The sequence below is a fragment of the Rhamphochromis sp. 'chilingali' genome (genome assembly GCF_963969265.1).
Source record: "Rhamphochromis sp. 'chilingali' genome assembly, chromosome: 2".
NCBI classification, from domain to species: domain Eukaryota; kingdom Metazoa; phylum Chordata; class Actinopteri; order Cichliformes; family Cichlidae; genus Rhamphochromis; species Rhamphochromis sp. 'chilingali'.
The window spans coordinates 12,959,428-12,975,546 of record NC_137930.1 but is presented as its reverse complement, the minus strand read 5'-3'; the positions used below and the strand labels follow the sequence as shown (position 1 = coordinate 12,975,546).

At 40.1% G+C, this 16,119-nt stretch overlaps 1 protein-coding gene across 2 annotated transcripts in view; it reads right to left on the bottom strand.

The window, feature by feature from the left end:
• Positions 1-1,850: 1,850 nt before the first annotated feature.
• Positions 1,851-16,119, bottom strand: part of hip1r (huntingtin interacting protein 1 related) — a 32,182-nt gene continuing 17,913 nt past the window's right edge. The window contains exons 8-33 of one of the 2 annotated variants that reach the window (XM_080875083.1): positions 14,952-15,092; positions 14,796-14,853; positions 14,527-14,602; positions 14,291-14,431; positions 14,075-14,197; positions 13,547-13,730; positions 13,366-13,454; positions 12,996-13,112; positions 12,796-12,897; positions 11,681-11,875; positions 10,646-10,756; positions 10,333-10,527; positions 10,099-10,246; positions 9,393-9,479; positions 9,201-9,308; positions 8,972-9,108; positions 8,588-8,698; positions 8,357-8,415; positions 8,227-8,257; positions 8,074-8,136; positions 7,372-7,472; positions 7,159-7,264; positions 3,709-3,832; positions 3,195-3,256; positions 2,321-2,956; positions 1,914-2,222 (exon numbers count right to left, since the gene is read on the bottom strand). In XM_080875083.1, the coding sequence (XP_080731209.1) occupies positions 2,187-2,222; positions 2,321-2,956; positions 3,195-3,256; positions 3,709-3,832; positions 7,159-7,264; positions 7,372-7,472; positions 8,074-8,136; positions 8,227-8,257; positions 8,357-8,415; positions 8,588-8,698; positions 8,972-9,108; positions 9,201-9,308; positions 9,393-9,479; positions 10,099-10,246; positions 10,333-10,527; positions 10,646-10,756; positions 11,681-11,875; positions 12,796-12,897; positions 12,996-13,112; positions 13,366-13,454; positions 13,547-13,730; positions 14,075-14,197; positions 14,291-14,431; positions 14,527-14,602; positions 14,796-14,853; positions 14,952-15,092 (3,341 nt within the window). In that variant the 3' untranslated portion in view covers positions 1,914-2,186. Of the gene's footprint in view, positions 2,223-2,320; positions 2,957-3,194; positions 3,257-3,708; positions 3,833-7,158; positions 7,265-7,371; positions 7,473-8,073; positions 8,137-8,226; positions 8,258-8,356; positions 8,416-8,587; positions 8,699-8,971; positions 9,109-9,200; positions 9,480-10,098; positions 10,247-10,332; positions 10,528-10,645; positions 10,757-11,680; positions 11,876-12,795; positions 12,898-12,995; positions 13,113-13,365; positions 13,455-13,546; positions 13,731-14,074; positions 14,198-14,290; positions 14,432-14,526; positions 14,603-14,795; positions 14,854-14,951; positions 15,093-16,119 lie in introns of both variants that reach the window. The other variant, XM_080875082.1, reaches the window with a different exon arrangement.

Sequence of the window (16,119 nt, the reverse complement as noted above, 5' to 3'; positions counted from 1 at the left end):
GTGGGGAGAGTTCAAACTGTGGATTTTTGAGAAATATAAGAGCAGGTTATCACTAGCTGGCTAACCTAAATGCTAAGATCCTCAGAAGTGAAAAATGACCATTGTGTGCTTATGTAAAAAATTTTAAGCCCAATAGCAAAAACTGTGACTAACAAAGAAAGGATAAAGCTTGAAGCATATGGAAGACAGAAAAATAAAAAATGAATAACATGCATTAATGCATGGTAAAGATGAGCTCGATGAATCATGGGAAGTCCAAGGTTAATCAAAAATGGAAGTTTTAAGCCACGTGACTGTTAAAAATCACATTCTTTAAGAACAGAGGAATGCCACTTTCAGGAAGTCAAACATCTTTCTTTTGTTTTTCAAGAGGAGCCAGAGGATCATAAGCAATGAGTCTGTAGGACTACTGATGATCAGGCTTTCAGATATCTTAAATGTAATAAATAAAGCACAGTCAAAGGACAAACAGCACCTTAACGAGAGAAACAAAAACAGATACACAAACTTAGCATCTTCTTGTGTGAGTGTGATAATGAGGGTGAGAAGCTAAAATAATGAATCCCCTTCCTTGCACAGAAGAGGCCTAGCCACGCTGGATCACAACTCCCAAGGAAGTGGGTCGACAACTACACCAGATCATGTGGCCATAAGCCCTTGAAACACCAAGTACTCACATCCCCAAGGAGGCAGCAACGAGGAGGGGCAGTAGGAGGGGCAACCCTTCATCTTCTATGACTATGTTGTACTGAAGTTGAGGCACAGCAACCCCAGACATATAGACATATACTGGCCACACAAACACAACAATGCACAAAAATACACATCCATCCATGTTGATGTGTGTATGAACAGAGGGTGGGTGCTGGGATGTAAAACTTGAGAAGGCGAGAAAGGAGAGTAGGCTCCAACTGGCTCAGTAGGTACCTCAATTCCCCATACTACCCTGCCACACAGTGGGAATAAGTGGGCCTACTGCAACCACATCCCGGAGCACCCCAACATCCAAGGCCAGAAAAAACAAGATAAGGGTCTCTTTTACAGAGTGAGGGAGGGTGGCTAAAGTCAAGAGTTGTTCATTGGGTGGGAACGTACTGCTTTGGCGACACATTTGATATGCATCTAGACAGAAAGTATTGAGTCCAGAACGACACCCAGGTGGCAAATTTCTGGGCATAGCCAGATGGTGCAACTGTCTACATCAATGAATAGTCTTCCAGATTAGGGCCATGGGAGCTGCAACCAAGAGCCGTTTTATTACTGTTGACCTTGAGTAAATTAATATGTCTGACTCTTATCTAAACAAATTTTGGCAGTGTTCTCAACAACAGCATTCACATAGCATTTGGGAGTTCATAAGCAGGTGGCAGCACCTGTTGGTGCGCCTTAGTATCAGTGGCGTCAGACACTTGGCCCTCAGCATCTGCTACCACTCTTTTCCTTGGTAGGAGGGGTTTAGGTGACTTTCTGCTTTATAGCATAAATTGGTCCAACAGATGAATATGAGTGAGACTGGTCATGTTTGATAGACACCATAGCTGAGAATGTTTAATTTCTGTGGTAGGAGTACAAGCATAAGATGTGGTTGCAGGTGAGGGATTAAGTGTTAAAGCTTCCTGTGCACATTCCCACTTAAATGCAACTTCCAGAGCTTGAAGCAGTAGATAGAAACCAGCAACAAGGAGTTACATTGCTGGCTCACCAGTGTTAGGGAATGCATCTGATACCAGCCTTATAAGTTCTGCAGCATATAGTCCTCCTGGTAGGATATGCCTGGATAACGGAGCCTTCGTGGCGGAAGCTGTTTTGCCACCAAACATTTTTGAAGGTTAATGTCTGACACTCATCCAGTGCTGTTGTCGTTAATGTGATCCAATCACAAAATGATTAAAATATTGTGAATAGAAAACCTAAAGAAAACTGAACAATACAACTTTATTTCAGACAATTATCTCATTTTTAATATAGCCATCAGTGTTATAATTCAAATATTACCATTTAATTTCCAAATTAAGAGCACAAAGAAATGTTGACTTGAAATTCCTCTAACACAACATTTTCAGGAGCCTTAACAAGTGATACATGTAGAGGTAAAAGTCAGTGTTTCCAAAATATGAAAGCATATTTTTTTTCCTCTAGTGAGTGATTAGCTTAAATCTTTAAGTCAGATTCTTCCTCAGTCAGCTTCAAGATTCTCCTGTTCCATGTTCACTCCGTTTGAACTGCCAATAGAAGAAAAACAGGACGCATGTAAACACCACCTACTCCAAATATCCTTGGGATAAGATGATTATAAAACTTTAGTAAGAGAAGCACTCACCGCATTCTTCAGCAAGTTCCCAGATTTGGTAAAGATATTTGGTTTTTTTAGGCTTAGTTTGGTGTGTTGCTCTGTGCTGTTATGTGAGGCAGCCTGGGTCTGTTTAGGCTGAGCAGGACTGGATGTGGGTTGTGAGGGTTGTGACAATGAATAAGAGTGAGGATTTAAGTTACTTTGGTTTGGAGTGTAGGGCTGAGATGGTGTGAAAGGCTGAGGTGGGATATAGGGCTGGTAAGGCGTGTAGGTCTGAGAAGGCGTGTAGGTCTGAGAAGGCGTGTAGGTCTGAGAAGGCGTGTAGGTCTGAGAAGGCGTGTAGGTCTGAGAAGGCGTGTAGGTCTGAGAAGGCGTGTAGGTCTGAGAAGGCGTGTAAGACTGTGGCAGAGAGGAGGACTGTGTTTGATTCGGTGCAAAGGGATTTGATTGTGAAAAACCTGGGGTGTTTGAATAAGGTTGTGTCTGTGCAAAGGACTGGGGCACTGCAGTGGAGTCAAGCAGAGCAGGTGGTGGCGGTGGTGGGAAGCTATCAACTCCATCCCCTTCATCCCCTGACACACCAAGCTCGTAATGCCTCTTCCTCAGTTCCCCCAAGCGTACTCGCTCTTGTTCCAGCTGGCTCTCCAGCTGCAGCACCTTAACCTGAAAGATTCAAAGAGCACAAGATCTGGCAATGGCTTCCAGACGTCTAAAAACCCAATGACCTAGTCTAAGATCCAAAACTGTCATTGCATGTTTTTAACTACATTGATTTCACATAGTCACAATACTGTTTCTTTAAAAGGTGGCTTAACTTGTCTTATACATGATCCAGAACAACAAGCAAGTTGCACATAAGGACAAACAATTAAACAATCCATTCAGAGACATGTTATCTGACCTGAGCTTCCATTTCTTCTTTTTTAAGCTTGATCAGAGACATGCCGGAGAAGTCCATCAAGCCTGTAAAGGCAACAATATCAGTTGGAGTGTCAAAGCTGCATCATAGAATAATCAGCCAATTTCATGGTTACTTTAAGCATTTAAACATTTTGATTAGTCTGGTTGATTTTATGCTAAACTGCTGCTGATCAAACGGACTAATGAGATAGATGAACAAAAAACCCTCACAAGCCTTAAAGCTGTAGGCTAGCTCAGCTATGCTATGCTCAGTGGTAGACAGGTTGGCCCGCTGTTTAACACAGTTAAGTATTAAGCAGCAGAAAGTGTCAGAAATAAGAGGCCAAAAAAAGGGCTAAAGTAAGTGTTAAACTTACACTCACCAAGTTGTATAGATTTATTGTTTGCTTACATGTATGCTGCCATTTTTAGCCAAAACTATGCTGTTATTATAAAGGGTTACTAAAAATGTGAAGCATCAGCTATTTTCTTGCAACATGAGCTTCTCCTCTCACCGTGGTCAGAGATCTGCTGCTGCCCGTGTTTGGTGGAGGTGACGACCACAGCAGCCATGTCATTTACATGCCTTGAGGCCTGCTGCAGCGTATTCAGCTTCTTGTTGTTGCGGTCAGCTTTTACCTGGAATGAGTAGCAGTAAGTTTGTTTTCCATAAGGACAGTTTTTCACTATGTGGTGCATGTATGGGCACAGAGCAGGCACATTTCAAAGGATGTAACTGGGTGACCATGCTGGCTGAGGTGGTTCTAAGTAGTTACATAAAGTCACAGAGCTGTATGCATGTTTTGTCTTTGTTCTAGGTTTTAATGTAATAATGGCTATTTCTACCTCTTTGAGACTCAGTCACTGAAGTGAAGTTTCCCTTTAAACCTGAAAGGCTTAAAAGGGAAATTTCACTTCATAAAAAAACCACGTCTTTTGGTTTCATTGAGAAATCAAATTTGGAAAGTAACCAGCAACTTCCACTGTCACATAAAAGCCAAAAGGCTAAGAAGAATTAAATTCCTTCCAAAATGTAGCAAAGCAACAATCATCAATGCGCAACTGTGCAATTTTCACGGGACAGTAGTGAATCTGTTTCATTCCATGGTGTACTTGCTTGAAAAAAGAAAAGAAAAAGAAAAAAAACAAAACATCAAACAAATCACTTCATATTTGTATTTATAGAAAACAGATAGAAAGGCAATTGTACATTTTAGTAGCTTCACCATAATGCAAAAACAGCTTTCTGTTCATTCAGCTATAAAGATTGAGAAGAACATTCAGTAATGACAATTTTGAGTAACGCATCTGTGTGTATAATAATTTTAGAAAAAACCTGTAGCTATAAGGTACTTGAGGATGGTTTGGACAGAGTTAAAGGTGTAGTGAAGAGTGACCTATTGACCCCCGAACATTCATCTGAAGGTGTAAAAAGAACTGTTACTAAACATTGGCATATTTAACCTAGTACCTTAAAATAGCCTTTAATAGATCTCTTTTGTTAAGAAATTTGCTAAAACCAGAGAGATATGAATGAATGAAGGGTGGAACACCAAGGAATGCTGTGGATCAGCAGATACTTTTTTCCTTTCTTTTCATGCTTCGTATGATGTTCTTTCCCTTGAATGTAGAGCATTGCACACATTCTTTTATCACCTTTATGTTTTATGTTTCTAACATTGTGCTTAATGACACTGTTGTCGATTGGCATTTAGAGCCCATTTGGCATATATGTATGCCACTATCAGCTGCTTTAACTTGCACTGACAACAGTTTATTGCTGATACATGTCCAATTCTTTTTGCCCTTTGATAAATATAGTGAAGTATTTGTTTGTTGTCAAGTGTTTGTTCACCTGGTAGTTTAAACCACATTTCCGTGGAGGCATTTTAGCCCACTCCTCTTGTTTTAGCCACACTGGAGAGTTTTTGTGCATGAACATCATGTTTACAATCATGCCAAAAGAACTCTGTTGTATTTAAATTCTGATAATCCATGTTTCTCCTTCAGTGGATCATATGATCCAGCTCACTTTTGTTGTTTGTTAAAAAAACGAAAAACAAAACTGGATAGCCTCACTCTTGTCCAGATTTAGACCAAATATAGGTTATCAGTACTTTAACTGTGATGCAGGTGGCGCCAAAATTCAGACAAAAGAAAAAATCCTTAATTAATTATATTAAGTTTGATAGTAACAGCTAGTAACTTATAGTCCACAAATATGTTATTATATCAGTATCAATAAATTCATTTTATCCACGACCATGTTTACCTCACCTACTTTGACATGACATGTATGCAACAATTCAAGTTGAAAATACTGAGAAGTTTTTCTAATATTGAAGAGGCTAATTCATATATAACTGAAGTAACTGTACTCTGCTATATAAAAACATCTTAGAAACATGGTCTCTATCTAGATTGTTCTTGGAGTCATTTTTGACCTGGATATATCCTTCAAAATGCATATTAAACAAATATGTAGAAGGAGTTCATGCATTTATTACTTCCAGGTTGGACTACTGTAATTCATTATTATCAGGTTGTTCTAAAAACTCCCAGAAAAGCCTTCAGTTGACCCAGAAAAGAGAAAAGTGACAGGGACTAGAAAGAGGAAACATATTTCTGCCATTTTGGCTTCTCTTCATTGGCTCCCTGTTAAATCCAGATTGAGAGCTTCACTCTCAGACTGCTGGTATTCCTGTGGTTCCTTGGATATTTAAAAGTAGAAGGGGAGGTAAATCCTTCAGCTTTCAGGCCCCTCTTCTGTGGAACCAGCTCCTTTGATCCATTTCATCTCAGTAAATCAATAGTTGGTTGGGACTAGGTTTCACAGTGGATTAATAATGGATTGCATTTATATAGCGCTTTTCGAGACCCTCAAAGCGCTTTACAATTCCACTATTCATTCACTCTCACATTCACACACTGCTGGACGCAAGCTACAGATCTAGCCACAGCTGCTCTGGGGCAGACTGACAGAAGCGAGGCTGCCATATCGCGCCATCGGCCCCTCTGGCCATCACCAGTAGGCGGTAGGTGAAGTGTCTTGCCCAAGGACACAACGACCGAGACTGTCCGGCCCGGGGCTCGAACCGACAACCTTCCGATTAAAAGACCAACTGCCAACTCTTGAGCCACGATCGCTCCAATTCACCTAAAACCTTGGCTGATTGCGACCCACACCCATTTTCACTCATTGGCTCATGTGATTAGGTAGAGGATCAACAGGGGGTCCGTGACCCTCTTGGGGACACTCCCATAGGGCTTAAAATCAGGGACTCCACCAATTGCTGCAGTGAACTTGGGTTTATGTGACTAGATGCTTTATAGCATAAATTGGTCCAACAGATGAATATGAGTGAGACTGGTCATGTTTGATAGACACCATAGCTGAGAATGTTTAATTTCTGTGGTAGGAGTACAAGCATAAGATGTGGTTGCAGGTGAGGGATTAAGTGTTAAAGCTTCCTGTGCACATTCCCACTTAAATGCAACTTCCAGAGCTTGAAGCAGTAGATAGAAACCAGCAACAAGGAGTTACATTGCTGTTAGGGAATGCATCTGATACCAGCCTTATAAGTTCTGCAGCATATGCTCCTCCTGGATGACCTTCACAAACATTAGGCTTAAATGACTTTTTCAAGCTAGATTTTGGTAGTTTTTTCCCCCCTTAATAAATAAAATCATTATTTAAAACTGGATTTTGTATTTACTTGGTTTATCTTTACCCAATATTAACATTTGTTTGATAAACTGAAACATGTAATTGGGAAAATATGCAAAAACACAAGAAATCAGGCAGAGGGCAAATGTGTTTTCACAGTATTGTTAATTTAACAGAGGAGTGCTGGTACTTTTTTTTTTTTTAATTCCACATTTCTTCAAGATTCGAGAGCCTGAACATGACTTTGTATGTTGATACCTAACAAACCAACACAAATATGTTTGACATGAGTTTGTACCTTGGAAGCAGCAACTAGCTGAGCAGTGCTTGCAGCAATCTCATGTGAGCAGGCGATGAGCTCCTCATATGTGCCTTTTTCACCCACAACCCGGTCAGCTGAGTCCCTAAACATGAAAGTAAACCATCCATTTACAGTTTTATTTATTATTTACAAATTGTATTGTTCAGAATATCAATCAGTAAGTGGGTTTTGATAAATTTCTGAACTTACAGCAGCTGTGTGGCCCCCCAGCCCACAGCTTTGGAAGCAGAGATGAGTCCTTCGGTCCAGCGAGAGTTTTTGGCATAGAATTCAGTAACAGTTGCTGCACCCTGACAGCACAAATGGAACAAATGGGTCACTCGATAAAACACCAACTGCAGATTCTGCTTCTTGCTCATTGCCAAAATTTAGCAAAATGCTAAAACACTGGATATATTGAAATTTATAGGTAAGACTGTTAGTTGTTCAAATGGTATCACAATGGAGAAGATAATTGGAGCCTCTCTTCCCTCCATCACAGACACTATTCGCACCCACTCAGCATTGTGGAAGACCCCACGGACCCCTCACACACACACACTCTGCTGCCTTTTGGCAAGTGTTACCAGAACATTCAGGGCCTCACTGCCAGACTGCGAAACAGTTTCTTCCCCCAAGCCATCAGACTGTTGAACACTCAGTGACTGGACTGACACACACACACACACACACACGTCTGTAAGCCCCACTCACACACAATTTTGCTCGAGAGCTTTTAGCTCTAAAAAGGCCACTTTTACATGTTAATGTGAAGAAGAATAAGGTAATAATAATAAAGGATAATCATGATTTTTCCCACATTTTTTCCATTCTGCATCGTGTTTGATGAATAAAAAGACAGAATGTCTGAACTTGTCCTGCAATTTTATCTTTAGGGTGACATCAACTTACCCTTCCTCCTTCCACAATGTCTTTCTGTAGGTCAGTAGCAGCAGTCACCAGCATGTGAACAGCCTGGAGAGAAGAGAGAGCACCACAGTAAATACAGGAAACAAGAGTTAACTAAAGTTCACAAAATTATTTGAATATTGCCCACTTTCTTACCTTCATCAGGTCTGAGCAGGATCCCAGGATACTGTGATGAAGCAAACACACAGATTGTAAGTAAGAGAGGAGGAAAATAACCACCACAGAAATAAATAATTTTATGATGATTCTTTAGGATTTTTCTTACTTCTGATTGACCTCCAGTTTGACACCAGTATTGTCTTTCTTTGCCTGACTCAGTATTTCCTATGAAAAAAAAAAAAGAAAGAACAGATGTCTATGTGAGATAAATGATAGAAATATAATTCAGAGAACAGTAGCTTTGCGTAGACAGGTCATAGTAGAGAATGCTTATTTTTGATATATCAAAAAGATCATCTTATATATATTTTATAAATTATCTGATGGTTGTTCTTACATCCATTCGCAAGACAGCCTCTTCAATGGCAGAAGATGTGGCGAGCATCTCTTTGTCCACCATGCTTCCTAGTTCTTCTTTTAGCACATCATGCCCTTTCGGACGCAAATCCTAAACAAGAGTCACACAGTTACAGCAAACATGAGTCTCAGTAGCGAGTATTGAGAGGTCAAGTTCAGGATCTTTGGAAACCTGCAAAAAAGTTGGCACTTTTCTTGCCATTATCTCAATAACATGGAAACATGGTCATGGAGGGAGCGGTTCACTGCTCACCCACCCTCATTTTCAATTTTACACATACACACTTGACAATTTCTCTCTCTCACACTCATACATACACACAATACTGTCTTGTTAATTGGTTAAATATAAATTCAGTCCCACCTGTCCTACAGCGAGGATGCGTTGAACAGTATAGCGTATTGCAGACGGGTCTGCTCGCTGTAAACTCGCCTGAATCTTCAAATCCTTCAAGAAGTGAAGGCAGTGATTGGCACAGTCCCGACAGCTGTCAGTCAGATCTGTATGAGTCCAACACACAGCATTCAACTTTCTGTGTAGAAAATATTTAGCAAGTGTTACGACAGTTACAACAACTATGTACGTTTCTTACAGTTCGCCTGGTCGACAGGGGCTGAGTGAGATGTTGCCGATCCGTTAACAATTGTGTCAGCAGCAAGGTGGGAAAACTGTGTGACTGCTCTTAGCAAACCACTGGCATCTAGACAGAACAGGGAAGGATTAAACAAACTAATCAGTTGATGTACCTGACTTGAACTGAACACACCCACAATTCCCAACGTACCATTACTGTTTCCCAGATAGGCCGAGTGGCTCTGCTGCATTTTGTCAATAGAATTCAGGGTGATTTCCGCTCGGTTCACCAAATAATCTGTCAAACACAAAGAACTGATCAAAAACAAACTGTATGGAAAAGCAAAATGGCAAGGTCTGAGGATTAAAGATTTTTGGTTACCATGTTAATTTATTGTATAAAGTTTTGTGTAGCAGTGCTGAAGTAACAACTTATAGTTTTCCATCATGATGAATCCTTAAATGTGTGTGTCGACTGAATCTTTATTTTCAGTGGAGGATTTTTTTTTTTTGCCATGTCTTTCCATATCATAATGTGCACATCTGCACATCTGTGTTGAAGATTGCTGTTGCTATTGAATGCTATGAGTTATATGAAGAACTTCAGTCATCTCTGAAATTTAAAAGGCATCAGCCATGTGTTTACTTTCTTCGTGTGTTTCCTCAAACAGATGAACCAATGTCAATATTTATTAATGTCTTAGAATAGAGGTTTGCTGATTTTATTCAGTTTGTTTTGTTTTTGTATTAAAATGCCTATTCTATGGCTTTTCTTTGGTTATATAATGTACTGCACACTTTTCAAACACATGGGCAACTGAATGCAAATAAATAAAAAGCTTCCGTCCTTAAAATATTTTTTAAAAACTCTTTTTAAAGGGATTTTCTTTGAGGAGGGAAAATAATAGTGATTTTACCAGGAGAGCTGATGCAGCGGACATGTATAGGGTCATCCAGTTTGGCCACAGCGTCCAGTATGATGCCCTCAGCTTCCACCACTGCACACTGTAGCAGACAAAACTGCTCCTCCTGCAGCTTCTGGGCTAGCTGACTTTCACGAGAAGCCTGATTTATCACACACACATACACACGAAGTTAATAATTAGTCAGTTATAAAGTCTTAAAATAGAGCGACAAACAGAAAACTGGACCTGTTGCTGTAACTGGGCATGTAAGCCTCCCAGTTCCATGCTGCTCCTCTGCCTCTCCTGCTCTAGAGAGGACTGTTGAAGATGAGTTTGTTGTCTGAGGGTTTTCAGCTCAGCCTCCTGTTCCCGCATCATACGCAGCAACCCCTCCTTTTCCACCTGCAGCCCTGCCAGTGTGTTGTTTAGCTGGGTACCACTCTGAGAAACAGATTTTAAAAACGTTTTTCCATTTACAAATAAGTCTTATCTTATAATCTTCAAGGCTTGTAGATGCTAGAAAATAAGTTTACAGCAGTTTTGATCTAAATGTTCTGACCATTTCTTTGCTTTGCAGGATGTTGTTTGCTTGTGTCAGTTCTGCTCGTGTGGATTCCAAATCTCGCTTGAGCCTGTCAATTTCCAACTTCTGTGCTGCATTTATGGCAAGCTACAGGAAACACAGAAGACACAGAAAAGCAGACAGAATTATATTATACAACAAGTTTAGGGGCACTTTTGTGCCAATTATAAATGCTTCCAGTACAGCAAAGAAAAACACAATCATCAATGAGGCAAATAAAGTAAAAGTAAACACAAGACAGAGCTGTGTTTGATAAGGAAGTAAAAAGAAAGATGGGCCTAAGTGGTTCAAGGCTGAACAACCAATATCATGACAAAGGTCAGGCAGTCCTTTTACACGCAGTGTTACAGATGTTGTACAGAGGCTATAGGAGGGAGACAATATGTGGAATAGAAATCTGGTTCTGAGGCTTTTAATCTTAGCTTTTAAAGTCTGACAGTGTTACAGGACTGTCATGCCAAGTTAATGGAGCACTCAACCAGTTTGGAAAGTTCATTTAAAGATCACTAACATAGCTTGATACCTGGATATTTATAGCTCTAAGGAGTAAGTATGATTTTATAATGTAGTTTAACATAAAGAGGTTAAAACTGAATTGATATTTGAACATGTCTTAAACAAAGCTACTGAGCCAATTCAATTTTATTGTATTTATATCGCACCAAATCACAATAAAAGTTGCATAGTGCTTTGAACTGCAATTGAAAAGACCCTACAATAATACAGAGAAAACACATAAGCAAAGCGTTACAGATATCAAAATACCAAAGTGTGGACATTTTTTGCAATGCCTGAAGACGAAATCTTTCCATTCATCCTCTGCTACTTATTCAATTCAGTGTTGTGGTTGGGTACCTAACCTAGCTGTCACAGGGCAAGAGGAGGGATAAACCCTGGATAGGTTGGCAGTCTATTCCTGAGCTAATACATTATTGATATATTAATATCATTAGCCCTGTGAAAGACATGTTGTATTTCACTCTGGACCTTTTAGTGATGCGTGTTTCAGACCTGCTGCTGTAGCTGAGCTCTCAGATCCTCCAGCTCTCGGTTGGTCCTGTCTCTCTCCAAGTCCAGGGAGCTCTGCTGCAGTTGTGCCTGTTGTCTCAGAGTGGTAAGCTCTGCATCTTTTTCTCTTGCAGAGCGTAGCAGCACTTCCCGCTCAGCCTGCAGAGCTGTCAAACTGCTGCTCACCTGAGATCCCTCCTAAAGAAACACAAAGACATCTTGAGAACTCATACTCATATGAGAACTCAATGCCCAATGTGTTTTTGGCATTGGTTATCAGGCACCAAGATGCTTTCAACACTCTAGAGCCTATCCCAGGTACTATAGGATGAGTCTGAGAAGTACGTGAGGATGGGATATATGCGACGACAGACAGTAGTTAGGTGTGCGGTAGATGTTAAAGATGGGTTCAAGATGGAGGCAAGACTACATGAGGGATTGGCTCTGAGCCCCTTATTGTTTGCAATGGTGATGGACAGGTTAACAGATGAGGTCAAGCAGGAGTAAAGGTGAAGCTGCAAGGAGCAATAGTGATGGTAGATGAATTTTTTATAACTGGGGTCAACAATTCACATAAACAGACAAGCACAAGCGAGGGAAGAAGAGACTGCAGGCAGGGTGGAGACAAATGTCAGGGACAATTAGTGACAGCAGGATAGCAAAAGTCAGGAGGACAAGCTAGAGGTAGAAAAGTTAAAGATGTTACGTTTTTCATTAGGGGTAAAGAGGACGGACAGGATTAGAATTACTATATCAGAGAAATTAGTACATTGAGGTCAACCATTATGAAGACAAAGTTAGGGAGGCAAGGCTGAGATGGTTTGGATATATGCAAAGGAGGGCTAGAAGCTATACTGGAGAAAGGTTGTTAACTTTAGAGCTGCCAGGCAGGAGGAAAAGAGGAAGGACCACTGCAAAGGATTCGTGGATGTAGTGAAGGAGGACATGCAGAGGGTTGGTGTGACAGAGAAGGATGCTTGGAACAGGTTGAGATGGAGGCAGATGGCCAGCTCTGGCAACCCCTGAAAGGAGCAGCTGAAAGAACAACAAGGGTTTTCCCAAAAGTCTAAAAATAGATGTGTTCTGCCATGAAATCTGTGGTCATATTACAGTCTTACCTTCTCTTTACTCTCCAGAGTACTGCGCAAGGTGGCAAGCTCTGCTCTTTGCTCCAGCAGTTCTTGGTTCAGGCGGTCCACCTCCATCTGCTGCTGATTCATCTGATCAGGACGAAAAAAGAAAAAGAAAGAAAGAAAAGATCAATAGTGACAACAGCTTTTGTTCATCAACACAAAACTATGTCTGATGCAGGTCTTACCACATTGCTTTTCTCCCGTCGTAGATTTTCCAGCTCAGTTTCTAGCTGATATTTAGCCCTCTGCAAATCATCGTGCTCTTGTTTGGTGCTTGACATAATCTTCACCGTTTCTGTATTCTGCACATGATTAAAATACATTCCATAATAACTAAGAAGGTAAAGGCTGTGTTTCTCATTGCTACAAAAATGAGAAACACAGGAAAACAGCAGGATGGGGTCTGTAAGAAGGTAACAAAATTCACCTATCACCATCTCCAATTATCTCTATCATTAATTGAGTTGAACAATGTGGTTCAACGTTCTAATTTCAATTTTTAAAAGGCGACAGCTAAGGAAGTTAAAAATAAACATAAAAGAAACTGCAATTTACCTTCTTCATTAGGTCAGCATGGCTGCTAACCAGCTCTGCATGTCTCTCTTTAAGTTGAGTGAAACGAAGCTCTGCTGCTTGAGCTCTGCCTGTGTAGTTAGGAAGAAGATGCACCTTTTTACTCAGTTTTAGCTCTTTTTGTATTGCTAATTCAGCTGCATGCTCACATCTGAACTCTCACCATCTGCCTCCTTGAATCCAATCTGTGCCCCGATGTTAGCCACATTAGTGCTTCGTAAAGCCTCCACTTCCATGCGCAGGTGTTCGTTTTCAACCATTGCCATCTGCTTGTGGGTGCGCTGCTCCTCGACCTCAGCCTGCAGTCGGTTCACTTGACTCTTTAACTCTGTTACACACCTCTGAGCCTGGGGAAGGAAGAAGAAACTTACAATTATTGACAAGGACTTCTTGTCTTGCTGTTTTGGTTAATTTGTGAACAACACAGAAACAAACACATTTTACAATTACAAGCTGTAAATGAGACATTTGAACATAAACTTGGTAATGTTTCAATATGACTTTCAATATACAAGTCCTAATGAATGCACAATGATCACAATGTATCAATATCACCAATCACAAAGCAGAGGATGCTACAGTTAGCATCCTCTTAGCCATCATATGGAAGGACCATGGCTGACTGCATAGAGGAAGGGTTTTCAGATTTATGTGACCAGCCACTCCAACACTGTCATCTTATCCCATTTACCTCATTCTTGAAGATCTGTAATTCTGGTTTCAGAACATCTAGCTCTCTCTTCAGACTGTCATTTTCCATTTCTCTCTGCTCCACTGAAGAATCAGGTGTTCTCATTTGGTTGAGCAGATAGTACTGGTTTGATAAAAAGCTACATATCAGCACTGACACCACACAAAGCTGGTGGAATTTCAAAGTACCATATCCTCTGACAACTATGTACCATACCTGTGGCATTTGAGAAGCTTCTCTAAACTCTGGTTGTGGCTCCACATCCTCCTCCTCCTCATGATGCTCCTCATTTGGCGTCACTACTACTGGTTTTTTGTACTCAGCCAAGGCAGCGGCTCGGAGGAAGTTTGGAGGAGCCTGAGGGGCAATGATACAATTAACATACACAAAAGGCACAAAAACAGAAGGAGCAAAGCACGTATATGTTAAAAAAAGAAATCTGTGGCACTTACATCTGGGAGATCTGGGATCTGGATGAAAGTTTTAAAGAACTCCATTTCTCTGGCTTTGTCAAAGAACTGTGTGAGGCTACAGAAAAAAATAACAGTCAGTGTCAGACCTCTTCTTTTAAGGTCACTGTCGTTCTTTGTCGTTTTCAGATTTTTATTTACATGTTTTTCATTGTAATGGAAATTAGGTTTTAGCTACCACTTAAACAGCAAATGTATTTTACTTTGTTCCTGTTAAATAGATTAGTGAGTTTCTCTAATAAATAATTCACCTCATAAACAGATCACGGAACCGGTCTCTGTGTCCAAGAAGAACATCTGGAGAAATGCCTGTGACGAAAAGGTTATGATTGATTTAAGGCATTTTTTAAATAATGCTGACTATTTCATGATTTATTTTAATAAATAAATATTTGTTTTTCACTCACGGCTGTGAAGCTTAAACAACAATCGCACACAGAAGTGATAGAGAAAGCTGCAGTCCTGTATGAGAGGTATGAGTGGCATCAGTCTGCACTGCCCAGCTGGAGTTGTAGATTTGGCCTGGTTGGCCTCCACCTGGCGAAATACTATTTGGCATTAAAGCCAAATTAGGGAATTTGATTAGGGGTTTTTAACTTGCTGAAGAACAGAATGAACACTAATGTGTTGGTTCAAACTATCTATTTTTTAGGTAAACTAAGGCGTATTATTTCAAGGAATCTCCAGTAGGCGTGGTGCAGAAAACACGACACACTACAGTAATGTACAACATTTGCAGTACAACTTTTACAAAATGCTGCAGCCCTCCTTTTGACTCTTGTGAAGAGACACCAACATATTACTCCAGTGCTTGCTTCCCTTCATTGGCTTCCAGCGAGTTTTAGAATTAAATTTAAAATCTTACTTTTGACTTATAAAGCGCTAAATGGCCAGGCACCAGACTATTTGTCTGACCTTTTGCAGCTTTATACGCCCTCTAGAGCCCTTTGATCAAGTGATCATATACTCCTTATCTTACACAAGTCTAGGATGGTTCATAGAGGGGATCGGCGTTTGTGGTTGTGGCGCCGAAAATGTGGAACGATCTACCTCTCCAGAAAGCACTTCTGGATGGATGCAAACTGCATTTCGTTGCCCTGTACCTGTGCATGTGCAATGACAATAAAGTTGAATTCTATTCTATTCTATTCTCTCCACATTAGAAAGGCCCCAACTGTCACATCTTAAAACACATTTTTTTCACTTTGGCTTTTGATACTGCACGAGAGTTACCAATTCTTTTTATCCTAATTTCCTTTTAATTTTCTTACCTGTTGTTGATGTTAATGTCACTGCTTAATTATTACTTTGTACAGCACTTTGGTCAACTCTGTTGTTATTAAATGTGCTTTATAAATAAATAAATGAAATGAAAATAATGTCAGAAAGTATTGAGAGACTGATCAAAATATTCCTGGTTTAAGTAGCAACTTATTCTAAACTAGTTACTAGTATTGTATCATATAAATTATAGGGTCATCATAGCACATACATACACACACATATACATACATACATATATATATATATATATCTATATCTATATCTATATCTATATATATATCTATATCTATA